The sequence below is a fragment of the Haliotis cracherodii genome, unplaced genomic scaffold, assembly GCF_022045235.1.
Source record: "Haliotis cracherodii isolate W230 unplaced genomic scaffold, xgHalCrac1.p SCAF_12, whole genome shotgun sequence".
In the NCBI taxonomy this organism is placed as follows: Eukaryota; Metazoa; Mollusca; class Gastropoda; order Lepetellida; family Haliotidae; genus Haliotis; species Haliotis cracherodii.
This window is the reverse complement of record NW_027266267.1, coordinates 24,723,133-24,736,248: the sequence shown is the minus strand read 5'-3', so window position 1 is coordinate 24,736,248 and position 13,116 is coordinate 24,723,133. Positions and strand designations below refer to the sequence as shown.

The 13,116-nt window shown below is 42.9% G+C and overlaps 1 protein-coding gene across 2 annotated transcripts in view; it reads right to left on the bottom strand.

Moving 5' to 3' along the window:
- LOC139458283 (fibrocystin-L-like) overlaps positions 1 to 13,116 on the bottom strand; it is a 104,763-nt gene that overhangs the window by 78,652 nt on the left and 12,995 nt on the right. For both annotated transcript variants that reach the window (XM_071239661.1, XM_071239662.1), the window contains 8 exons: positions 12,704 to 12,818; positions 12,123 to 12,266; positions 9,128 to 9,291; positions 7,994 to 8,221; positions 5,394 to 5,518; positions 3,214 to 3,377; positions 1,638 to 1,795; positions 191 to 347 (listed from right to left, as the gene is read on the bottom strand). In XM_071239661.1, the coding sequence (XP_071095762.1) occupies positions 191 to 347; positions 1,638 to 1,795; positions 3,214 to 3,377; positions 5,394 to 5,518; positions 7,994 to 8,221; positions 9,128 to 9,291; positions 12,123 to 12,266; positions 12,704 to 12,818 (1,255 nt within the window). The remainder of the gene's footprint in view (positions 1 to 190; positions 348 to 1,637; positions 1,796 to 3,213; positions 3,378 to 5,393; positions 5,519 to 7,993; positions 8,222 to 9,127; positions 9,292 to 12,122; positions 12,267 to 12,703; positions 12,819 to 13,116) is intronic.

Here is a 13,116-nt window from a genome sequence, read left to right as displayed (position 1 = left end):
GACGCAACTCTGCACAGCGAATCGCGGCGCCTTAGAGGACTGGGCCACCCATGCCCCCATTGAGCAACGACAATGTGCATTGTGTGTGTGTGTGTGTGTGTGTGTGTGTGTGTGTACTACTCCGGACTTATGACGACTTTATAGTGCAAGTTATTCGTGTGTACACTGTTAATCATAATAAAACACTTACGTTGGGTTGTCTCCCCTTTGAAGGTGATGCTGAATTCACCCCCTATGGGCGGCGAGGCTTTGAAGGAGCGGGTAATGTCGACGTCAAGGTTTTTGTTGTTGTTGCGGGTCCTGTAGAGTGCGGCCATACTGGAGCTGCTGGTACTGCCGGATTCTCTCTGATAAAAGGGAGTCAGCGAGTGAGTGAGTGAATGACGTTTCAACCCGCAGTAAGTATATATATATATACAGTCTATGCACTAACTCAGCATTCATCTGATGAAGGAGCAAGACGTAGATCTGAAACGTCGTGACGAAGATTAAAAGAAGTTGCTATCCACATAAAATGTCATGTATTTTTTAGTCTGGGGCGCAGGGGATCTCATCTCCCCAAGAATTACCAAGGCGATGCGGCACGAAGTACACAGCAATTACATGTACCAACGGTCAGATGGTGAAGCTTATACTTGACCATGTAACCCCTCGCAATGGCTCGGTCCTTGACGAATTCTGCGCTAAAAGTATCAACAATCTGCGGAAATATTACCAAAATTCTGCTGTACAATTACAAAGTTCTGCGGTAAAAACATAAGGTTCCATTTTTCGGAAACCCGAATACAAATCCGAAACAAAATAACTCCACAAACTGTCATTATGAATAGTTATTATTGTATAGACATAAAATTATGCAAATAAATATCTATGGTGTCACTGATATTTATTTATAGTTTATAGTAAACATAGTTTTTTATATAGTCAACATACCACAAGAACGTTTAAAGGTTAGAATTAAATTGTTGCAGGATTCATATTTTGTATGTTCGAATCCCTTGTTAAATGTTTGGGCATCATTCGAGTGCGACATTCGATAGAAAAGCTTGTGCATAATCAAAAATAGTGTTTCGATTGACAAAAAAGACTAAATCCCACAATATTTCTGCAATTCTGCGGCGAGTTACATTTTCTGCAAATCCTTTCCCGCGATCCCTTAATGGCAGAATCTTTATGGGACTGTTAATTGCTAGAAACAACGCTAAGATTTTTCTCCGGTTGTGAAAATCATCAACTTCGGTCGAGAAATCAACTAGATGTGGTTTATGATGAAGCTGTGTACCGGCTCTGTACCGGCTGTACCCATGTCGGGAATCAAACCCGGGTCTTCAGCGTGACGAGCGAACGCTTTAACCACTAGGCTATTCGACCGCCCCCTTAGTGGAACGGAGCCCTGATACTCGTTACACATGTTCTCCCATACTTTAACATAATCTTACGATAGTCGTAACACTAAGATCGCTTTATAGAGCCGAGCCCTGATGATATTTGTGGAACATTTAAAATACTACCCAGGGTCCCGTGCATAACCCACTGTTAAGAAATAGTGGTTACGATCCTCTTAGCGCTGAGATCGCTTGTGAAACGGGACCAAGTGATCAGTGCTGAGGTGTCTCCACAAGTTTATCTTAACTTACTGACGCAAATTCGACACCGAAGAGCGGGAACTTGTCGCCACAGTTGTGGGGGTCGATGGAGATAGTGTAGCTCTTGTCAGCTTCTTTGGTGACTTCGAGTCCACGAACAAACGCCCCGTTTGGTTTACCCTGTTTCATACGGCGTACATTGATGCCAGCTGCACAGAGAAAGAGGCAAATGGGTGAGTGGGTTCAAGGGCGTCTTGAACAGTAGTCTATAGTGCTATCAAGGCCCGCCAGCTGAAAACCTAACTCGTGAAGATTCCGGGGTAGAATAGGTCTTCAGCAGCCCATGCTTACCGTAAAAGGCGACTATGCTTGTCCTAAAAGGCGACTAACGGGATCGGGTGGTCAGGCTCACTGACTTGGTTGATGCATGTCATCGATCCCAATTGCGTGGATCGATGCTCATGATATTAATCACTGGATTGTCTGGTCCAGACTCGATTATTTACAGACCGCCGTCATATAGCTGGAATATTGCTGAGTGCGGCGTTAAACAAACAAACAAACCTGAAAACCCAAAACGAAAAAAAAAATGTCCATGACCTCGCTATTTTGGATCTTTCCTCCAGTGAGTGATGTATGTGTCACGCCAGCAATGTTCCAGCAGCATCACGGCGGGGATACCCGACAGGGGCCCCCATCAATACATTTGTTTAACGCTACAGTCAGCTATATTCCAGTGTTATGACTGCGACCTGTAATAATGGAGTATGGGCCAGACAAACCAGTGGTTAATATTATGAGCAACGCCCTTCGCCCTCAGGGTAGGATGACACGCACTCAGACAAGCCATTGAACCGAGTCACTCTTTATAAATAAATATACCTAGAAGCACAACGCACCAGAATATCCCGAATTACTCTATCTCTTTGGGAAATTTTAACATACGATATGGATCTCATTTTGAAAAATATAAGTGAGTGAGTTGGGTTTAACGCCGCTATTAACAGTATTCCAGTTATATCGCGGCGTGTTAGCTTAATGTGCGAAGAAAGCCCGAAGTGATGCAGGTCTCAGACGTTTACCACTTCGGTGAAACCCACGAGCAAGGGTATGGTGCTGACAAACCTAGAAACATAATCGGGGCGAACCGGGATTCGAACCAACAATCATAGGTTTTTGACGTGCCCAAGGGACGGAACTCTGCACAGCGAATTGCGGCGCCGTAGACGACTGGGCCACCCGTGCCCCCTTGAAAAATATTAAAGATACTACTATCTATGCCTCCTGTACAATGTGTTTGTTCTTTTGTTTGTTAAACGCCGCACTCAGAAATTTTCCAGCTATATGGCGGCGATACAATCGAGTCTCGACCAGTCAATCCAGTGATTGACATCATGAGCATCGATCCAAGCAATTGGGATACAATGACATGCATCAACCAAGTCAGCGAGCCTGACCACACGAACCCTTCACGACAAGCACAGTTCGCCTTAGTAAAACATGCATGGGTTGTTGAAGACCTATTCTAACCCGGATTTGCAGGGGTATATTTCATATAGAAATATACAGTAAGCGGGACTTGGCACTGTTTAGTGTACCTAAGTTTTGGAAAAAACGAATACCGTACCAAGATCCTTGGTGGTGTCTTCCCTGACGATGGTCACAGAGTCCACGTAGATGTCATCGATGGAGTTGGGGCGGTAGATTTTGATAGCATGCAGCCGGTAGCCGACATGACCTGCTTTGTGTTCGGTTGCAATCTTGTACAGGTCAATACACGTATACGCCCACCTAGATGCAATGAGACATACACGTGAAGTAAGTATCTGAGTGAGTGAGTGAATTTAACGCCGCTTATTTCATGGCGTGTCAGGCAAGCATAAAGGGACGCATTTGGTGACACCCCAAGGAAAAACATAGGACTATAATCGGGCTGAATCTAGGATTCGAAACAACGCTCATCAGATCCTGCTTCGACTAAGAGATGCAAATCTGCGTAGCAAATTCCGGAGCCTTGGAGTAAGTGAGTAAGTATGATTTTACGCCGCTTTTAACATTATTATGCCTCAAAGTCAGAGAGAGCCGAACTACTGATCCCATATGATCCCGTATACTGTTAGAATACATCTAAGATGGTTGTTACCGCCCGTCAAGAAATCACCCGTTCAATAAACACACAACTGTATTACACATTGTGTAATACCAAAACGCGTGCTTGTGTTCTGTCGGGGCACGTTTCACGAACAAGCTGTCAACATCGCTTGGCTTGCTCTACGACATTGCGTGTGGAGATGATAGATCACTGAGAGGAGCTTATGCACACTCGATGACCCCAGCAACCTTGTTGCTAGGCTGACATCACATGGCATTGTTTCACCGATGAATCTTGCAGCAAAATTGCCACACTCCGGCGCAGTGGTGACTCAGCATAACACCACTGCCACAGGCTAATTTGCATATCACGCGACCGGACTTTTCTCTTGTTTGTAAACATACGCGCTCTTTCAGAAATCAGTATACAACGGCCTAATGCAAGTTGATTTTTTAAAAAAAATTTTTTTTTTTTTTTTTTTTTGGGGGGGGGGGGGGGGGGGGGGGGGCGCTTTACATATTGTTTTGCATAATTATATAGATATGCTACTACAACTGCGACAGTGAGTTGCATGACAATATTATATATTTATACATCGAAGTGACAGTATCGCTAGCTCTCCGTTGGGCTTCGACGACAGCACGTGGAGCCGTACAACCAGTGTAAACAAAGGATAACTACGCAAAAGCAAGTAGATTTTCACGTTTTAGGATACTTTCTAAATGAACCGTAACCATTCTTTGACATTTGTTTATCACAATGTGAAAGCTTGTCAAAAATGAAACGCATACGCAATATCTTGAATGGACTGTGAAAGACGTGACGAATCGTCACATGGCGCTGGCCTGTGGCAGAGGTACTATGCTGGCTGGCTGCCGGCCTCAAGGAACTCTAGGTAGGAGAGTGCACAATTCGACAAATTACGTCATCGGGTATTGTGACGTGATTATAAACTTTGTGGTGCACGGCCTCGTTCCACAAGGCGATCGTACTGTAGCGCAACGACAGTCGTAAGTCTGTGTGAAAGTATGTGAGTTGCGATAACCTTAGCGTTACGATAACTTTGTGGAACGGGCGCTTGAATTCTAAAGGTGGACCGTTGTATGGTATTAAATTTATTAAAACTTTTGACGTGTTTGAAGTATTATTTTGTTAAGCTCAATTGGATTATGCCATGGATCGTGTAAGTGTCAGCCTATTCACACAGGATAGTATAATTCTAAAAACATTATAATTGGCAAGTAATAAATAAAATACTAAACTCGCTCCCATGTAAAACCAATTTTAGGAAACTCATGAATAGTTGTGGTATCTGACGAGCGAAACTCGGTTAATAAAATTGGTATTACACGGGAGCTCGTTTAGTATTCTATATTAACGTCAACATTTTATCCAATGGCACGGGTGGCCCAATCGTCTAAGGCGCCGCGATTCGCTGTGCAGAGTTGCGTCCCTTTGGCACGCCAGAAACCTATGATTGTTGGTTCGAATCCCGGTTCGCCCCGATTATGTTTCTAGGTTTGTTAGCACCATTCCCGTGCTCGTGGGTTTCACCGAAGTGGTAAACGTCTGAGACCTGCATCACTTCGGGTTTTCCTTCCACATTAAGCTGACACGCCGCGATATAACTGGAATACTGTTAAAAGCGTGGTTAATCCCAACTCACTCACTCACTCACTCACTCACTCCAATGATGAGTAGACATCTGGACCTACTTGTCAGGGTCGTCGACTGTGGGGACGTTGAAGGTCTTCCACGCGACTGGTTTATCTCCATCCGACTCCTCGTACTGATACTTCATGTTCAGGTTCTTCACGACACCACGATACGCCAGACAGAGCTGTGAAGAAAACAGGGGCGTGATATGGTAAAGTACGGAAGTCTTTTGGGTCCATTTGTTATATTCTTTTTTTTCTTTGAAAATTTACTGAGTTACTGAGTTGAAATTTCAAGATACCAAGTTGAAATTCCAAGATACTAAGTTGAAATTCCAAGATACATGCAAAGTTGAAATTCCAAAATAAGGATCTCGAAATTTGAGGATAATAAAATGAAATTTCAACTTATGTATCTTGAAATTTGACATCAAAACAATTATCCCAAAATCTTGTGATTCGAATATTTACAGACCGTCGTCATTTTGCTGGACTGTTCCTGAGTGTGGCGGTAAAACAACAAACGAGATGAAGATGTGGAGGAAAAGAGTAAGGTAAGGGAGACAACCCATTCATTGTGAGTCTATTCAGGCTGTTTCGGGGTGTCTCACAGCCGTGTTCACCTTCAGTGGGTGCGGGTGGACGGAAGAATTGAAGATAAAACAAATAAAAATTTAAAAGATTGCCTTTCGCTGAGTGAGTGAGATTGATGCATGGGTCTGCTGAATTATACATGCAGTCTTAGATTTTAACACTTTGGCGAAATCCAAGGTTATGGTGCTGACATAGGATCCTTGCACGCCTAAGGGGAGCAACTCTGCAAATTACGACTTCGGCGACTGGGCCTCCCGTGCGCCTGACGTTGGTTGAAAATACTCTGATGATGCAGGACGGCTGTCATTTTTGGACCGCTTCAATTAATTACTATAACAATGACAATTCTGTATGATTTTGAGTTATTAATAAAGCATTTTATGCGTCTGATAGGCATGTATGGCGGGATCCTTCTTTTTTATATAAACCTGTATTTTAACAAATGTGTCAAACGAAACTTAAATTGTAATGTGAGATACCAAAAAATAGTTTTTCTTTCTTTCTTCTACCATCACGTTGTTATTTGCGACTGGGGCGACGAAGGTCAAAAGTTCGGATCTGTTTATCGACAGTCATAGCTCGAAAAACGAAATATGAATATCTTGGAATATACTGACGATAAAATGCAGATCAGATTGTTTTTTTCAGAGCGGGTTGAAGAAAATAAATACTCCAAATAGAGAATCAATTTAAAGGCTTTTTCTTTCTTTAGCAAGAAGGTCATTTTTTAAAAGTGGGAGATGAAAAACAACCACATCAAAAGATTAATCCTAGATACAGATACCTACTACTGATGGTGCTGAATTTCCAAAGTCTTTGTAGTTAATCGCTGAATTCTCTGATTCTTGACACGATTATCTCCCCTTGCACATATTCACTCGTTTGAGCCAATGACGCAACGACAGGACTAAGGGACGTTCAAAACAATAGAAATGCTATACCATGTGAACCGGAACAATGTTTTAATTTGTTTACGTTGTCAAACAACAACGTTTTTCAGAGCACGAGGTTCGTTTGATTTCTTCGCGACCATTTAAATTTGTGATAAAGTCAATTTTCCCTTTAATATGTTGGACAGACAGTGGCTTATAATTCGCAGCTGAGGGTGAAATATTTGAGAGAGAAAAATATTATTCGATGATAGACAAAGAACGGTGTTCCTTCTGGAACATTTGATGCTTCAGCTGAGGTGGTTCACAAACACATCTGGTGGTGTACTAGCCAATACAGAGTGGCTGGGAAGGCTAACCTATACCCCACCACGACGAAGTAATAGTTTGTTGCGAGCAATAGTGTTCCTTCTGAAACCTCTGGTGATTCAGCTGAGGTAGCTTCACATATACAATACAGAGTGGCTGGTAAGGCTAACCTATACCCCACCCCGGCGCAGCAATAGTTTGTTGCGAGCAATGGTGTTCCTTCTGAAGCCTCTGGTGATTCAGCTGAGGTAGCTTCACATATACAATACAGTGTGGCTGGTAAGGCTAACCTATACCCCACCCCGGCGCAGTAATAGTTTGTCGCGAGGAATAGTGCTCCTTCTGAAACCTCTGATGATTCAGCTGGATGCTTCACAAACACATCTGTTGGTCTACTGGCCAATACAGAGCGGTTGGTAAGGCTAACCTATACCCCACCCCGGCGCAGTAATAGTTTGTGGCGAGGAATAGTGCTCCTTCTGAAACCTCTGATGATTCAGCTGTGGCTGCTTCATAAACACATCTGTTGGTGTACTGGCCGATACATAGCCGTATGTAAGACAGACGTATACCCCACATTTACCGGGGCTTGTCCAGGATTTAAAAATGATGACTGTAAACTACCCAAGTCAAAAACATGACAGAGCGATGCATACAGGCGGCAACGCAAGGTGTCTGACAAAATGGGGATTCATCTATCCAAACTATTTTTGTTTATTCCATTTTCCATTATATTTTACATTTCAATATCATACATAGAGTGTGCATGGATTTTTGTGATATTATTGGCATGTTTGTAGCATCTATCCAAACTATCGATAGTTCAGTATAATATTAATGTCAACGCTTATTGATTACAATACTCACCACCTTGTATTGTGAGAGGGACATTCCATTTGAATCGCCATCCTTCAGATACAAATATTGAGGGTTCTGAGAAGAGAACCGGCCACAGAACGGTTCCTCGTCCGACACCGCCACGCCATACAAACTGTGCACGGCAACCTCATATTCGAGTGATAAATATTTATGGGGCGGGTTGTTGTAGATTTCTGGGCAACGGACGCTGAACAACGACATCAGGGACGCTTGCACCTGGAACATGGAATAGGTGCCATCTCAGTTGGAATTGTAAGAGATCAAACACACAGCGACACCCAAACAGCTGCAAACAAACACATAATGTTAAAATGAGTGTGTATTTCAGTGTGGCTGGTTGATAACTTTGTTAAAATTGGACTGGATCATCTTGGCCCACGTGCACAAAGCGATCTTAGGGCTAGAATGATCGTAACTTCCATACTTTATTGTTTGTTTGTTTAACGCTGCGCTCAGCAGAATTCAAGCTTTGTGACGGCGGTCTGTAAATAATCGAGTCTGGAACAGACAATTCAGTGATTGACATCATGAGCATCTATCTACAGAACTGAGTGAGTGAGTGAGTGAGTATGGTTTTACGCCGCTTTTAGCAATATTCCAGCAATATCACGGCGGGGGACACCAGAAATGGGCTTCACACATTGTACCCATGTCGGGAATCGAACCCGGGTCTTCGGCGTGACGAGCGAACGCTTTAACCACCAGGCTACCCGACCGCCCATCTACAGAACTGAGATACGATGACACGTATCAACCAAGTTAGCGTGTCTTACCACCCGATCTCCTTAGTCGCCTCTTGCGCCAAGCATAGTCGGCAAGCGTGGGTTGCTGGAGAACTATTCTACCCCGGATCTTCACAGTTCCCCATACTTTAACATAGGCTTAAGGTAATCTTAGCGCTAAGATAACATAACATAACATAACATAACATAACATAAAATAGCATAGGATAGCATAGCATAGCATAGCATAGCATAGCATAGCATAACATAACATCCGCCAAAACATATGTAAGAGAATACAACACAAGAAACAAGTAACAACCGGTATTGTCATTTGAAACTGCGGTTATCTAACATTAATTATCTCCTCTAACCTAAATGTTGATGCAGGTACACTTACGTCTTCAGCACTGGCCGTGACCTTAATACTTGGGGAGGGGAGATCATCCATCTTGAGACTGAAGTGATTCAAGGGTGATCTCCCCTTTGTCTTTTCTGCAATTGTAATCGTGCAGTCAGTCGGGCCTCCAGCGTCGAACATGTAGGTGAGGTCGGGAAAGTCGCCTGAAGCAGAAGATTTTTCTTTCCATGAACTAGTAAACATATTTTATTGCAAAAACACACAAATAGACAGTGCAGAATTTTCAAATTCAAAGCGTAAATGGTAAAAACAATCAAGCCTGGTCACACCGCTGTCTCTAGTATTAAACTGTAATGCATGGGCGGATTCAGCTTTTTTGAAAAGGGGTGTGTGGGGTGGGGTGTGTGTGTGTGTGTGGGGGGGGAGGGTTTGTGTGTGTGTGTGTGCACAATTAAGATCTATTTATTGTCTTTGGTGGTAAGTTATACAGAAATAAAGATTTTTTTCGAAATAAAAGGGGGGGGGGGGGTGCGCACCCCCGCTAACCCCCCCCTCTCTCTCTGTATCCGCCCATGTCATGCATCATCAGTCAAACAGAACATAGAAGGCGGAGATGATGTGTGGTGAAAGGGGTGTGGTGAATGATTATTCTACCATGAATTTGTTCAATCAGAATCTAATTAATCACAATAAACCCCTTCTGATTGAAACAGCTGGTTTGACGGCTAATATTCATAGAATAATACTATTTTCATTCATTGTCGGTAGGCATATTTCAATGATTATATCTGCAATTACAGGTTACAAAATGCACAGATACGGTTGCTACAATATAAAAAGGATGTGTGGCGATACATGTCGTGCAGAAAACACGATAGAAAATTTAATCTACAAATGGAATGTATTTACAGTTTGGAGACCACACACACTCCGGCGCAGTAGTGACACAGTGGTGACTCAGTGGTGACACAATCGCCATAGGCTAATTTGCATATCAGGTGACGGGACTTTTCTCTTGTTTGTAAACAAACACGCTTTTCAGAAATCAGTATAGAACGGACTAATGCAAGTAGTTGGGGCGCTTTACATATTGTTTTGCATAATTATATAGATATGCTACTACAACTGCGACAGTGAGTTGCATGACAATATATATTTATACATCAAAGTGACCGTATCGCTAGCTCTCCGCTGGGCTTCGATGACAGCACGTGGAGCCGTACAACCAATGTAAACAAAGGATAACTACGCAAAAACAAGTAGATGTTCACGTATTAGGATACTTTCTAAATGAACCGTAACCTTTCTTTGAGATTTGGTTCAGAAAATGTGTAGACTTGTGAAACATGAAACGGATGAAAAGCATATGCAATATCTTGAATGGACTGTGAAAGACGTGACAATTCGTCACATGGCGCTGATCTGTGGCAGAGGTACTATGCTGGCTGGCTGCCGGCCGCATGGAACTCTGGGTAGGAGAGTGGAGACAACAGAAAGCTTGGAATTTTGGCGCTTTTCTATATAAGACTGTGACGTCATATAGTTTGCGTCACAATGAGCGATATGACGTCATAATGGTGAATCGCGATGTAGAGCGAAGCCTTGCAAAACTTGCTTTGTTTTCTTTAGGGATGCCCACCTCATGTTACTTACCAAGTTGCCGTGCTTATATGCTTTCAATGCCTGTCATATGTTCGAGTACAGTATTACGGTGTAAACAAACTGCTTGAGTATATACAGCACTATATTTTGTTGGTGATTCCGTCATTCAGATCGATAACCCACTCAAAACACTGAACTCAACCCATGCCGCTTCACTCAGTATATTTGCTAACACCAAAGAGTTCGCGTTTTATTTAGTCATGGTAGAATGGAGATAAACATAGTGTGTTTTCAATGTCGAGCTAGGTTACCTGTAGATATAACCGCGATAAATTTATCATTCGAAACCTCAAGCTGCGTGTTCGGTTCCAAATTCAATTAAGCGGGGTTAAATCTCCAGGTAACCTAGTTCTACATTGAAAACACAGCATGTTTATCTCCTAATTGCATTTACATTGCGACATGCTTGCATTTCATCTGAAATGTTATATCCAGTAAGGGTGTTCCAGTTGACGACTTTTAACCTCTGGATGCCGAGTTTTTTTTCTAAAGCACATTTTCCTAAGATAGGAAAAGTGAAGGTTGTGCGAGAATTGCGCTCACGCGGCACTGGATCTACCTCTGGCTATAAAATTACGCAGAGGTGGAGAATATTAAATTTCCAATTTGATGGTGTAATGTTAACTGCAAATATTAAACCGGTTTAAAAAAATACACTTCTAAGTGTTGTCCGAAAATTTATTCTGCGTTGAAAAACAGTAACTTTTCCGCTTTTTATCGTGCACCGATAAAAGTACTGTGCGAGGATTTTTTTATTTAGAATCTTTACGGAATCTGCGGGCGAACACAATACTGCCTAATATCTGAACGACATAACTATATATCAAATGGTGTTATATGCGTATGTATAACGAAATACATTCAATGCCAAAATGAGATTGCCGTAAATAACGAAAACTGATTTTTCTCTATGACGTCAAAAGGCGACAGAGAGGTTACACACGTACAAAGAAAAGGGGGCATAACTCCGCTATGCTTAGCACTAGTTTATTGTAACTCAAGTCACTTGGTGAGAATTAGCTGTGGGTGAGTATAACATATTTTCCTGGTGTTTTGTTCACGAGGAACCAAACTATTCCAACACAAATATCGATGAAGTAACTGTATACGTTTAGTTATAATACATACCCCATAAGATGTGATGAAATAGTTCTTCATTAAAAAGAGGTAATAGCGAAATGGATGGCCCTATCTAACATATAACTTAGTCCTTGGATTCCGACATTCTCCTGATTGTGTAAGTGTAATGTGATTAATGTTGAACCAGTATTAATGGAACAATAGCCTCATAATCAAATGTAATGAAATGTAAAAAAAATAACATATATGTCCCTGTGGCATCCAGGGGGTTAAACATATGTTTCAGGCATACCTCTCTCGCTGTCGAAGGTGATGGTGAACTTAACTCCGGCTCCCTCGGTCGCTCTCTGCACTGACACACCGTCAGGGGCCAGGCTAGGCAGGCTCGTCAGGGCGTCGTCCACCTGCCCATCGCTGGCCGTCAAACGGAGGGGCTCTGGATGAAAAAGGTCGACATTCGTGTTACAAGGGAGTGAACGGTGTGGCTTCTGATTCTAACCATCCTCCTATCCTATCTTATTTCCATTGAGTCGAATTATACTGGCTCAAAAGGTTCATTATTTTACTATCCCAAGAGGGGGCACGGGTGGCCCAGTTGTCTAAGGCGCCGTGATTCGCTGTGCAGAGTCGCGTCCCTTGGGCACGCCAGAAACCTATGATTGTGGGTTCGAATCCCGGTTCGCCCCGATTATGTTTCTAGGTTTGTTAGCACCATGTCCGTGCTCGTGGGTTTCACTGAAGAGGTAAACGTCTGAGACCTGCATCACTTCAGGCTTTCCTCCCACATTAAGCTGACACGCCGTGATATAACTGGAATACTGTTGAAAACGGCGTTAATCCAACTCATTCACTCACTAACTGGTGTATACTGACCGCTGTAGACTCCAAACAGACCGAGTCTGAAGTAGGTGTCCTCGTTGCCGACAATGGTTACAGTCTGCACCTCCTTCACCAACGTCTGCGACGTGGGTACGGTGAGGACCACACTCTGTAAGTGTTAGAGATGATCGATGTAGTGTAAATCGCGTACATAGAAAAGATGGGGCGGTCGGGTAGCCTCGTGGTTAGAGCGTTGGCACGCCACGCCGGAGATCCGGGTTCGATTCCCGACATGGGTACAATGTGTGAAGCCCATTTCTGGTGTCCCCCGCCGTGATATTGCTGGAATATTGCTAAAAGTGGCGTAAAACCATACTCACTTACTCACTGATAGTTAAAATACACGCAACATCTTTGTGAAGATTTTGTTGGTGAATGGTCTTGTATTTTTAGTTATTCTACTTTGT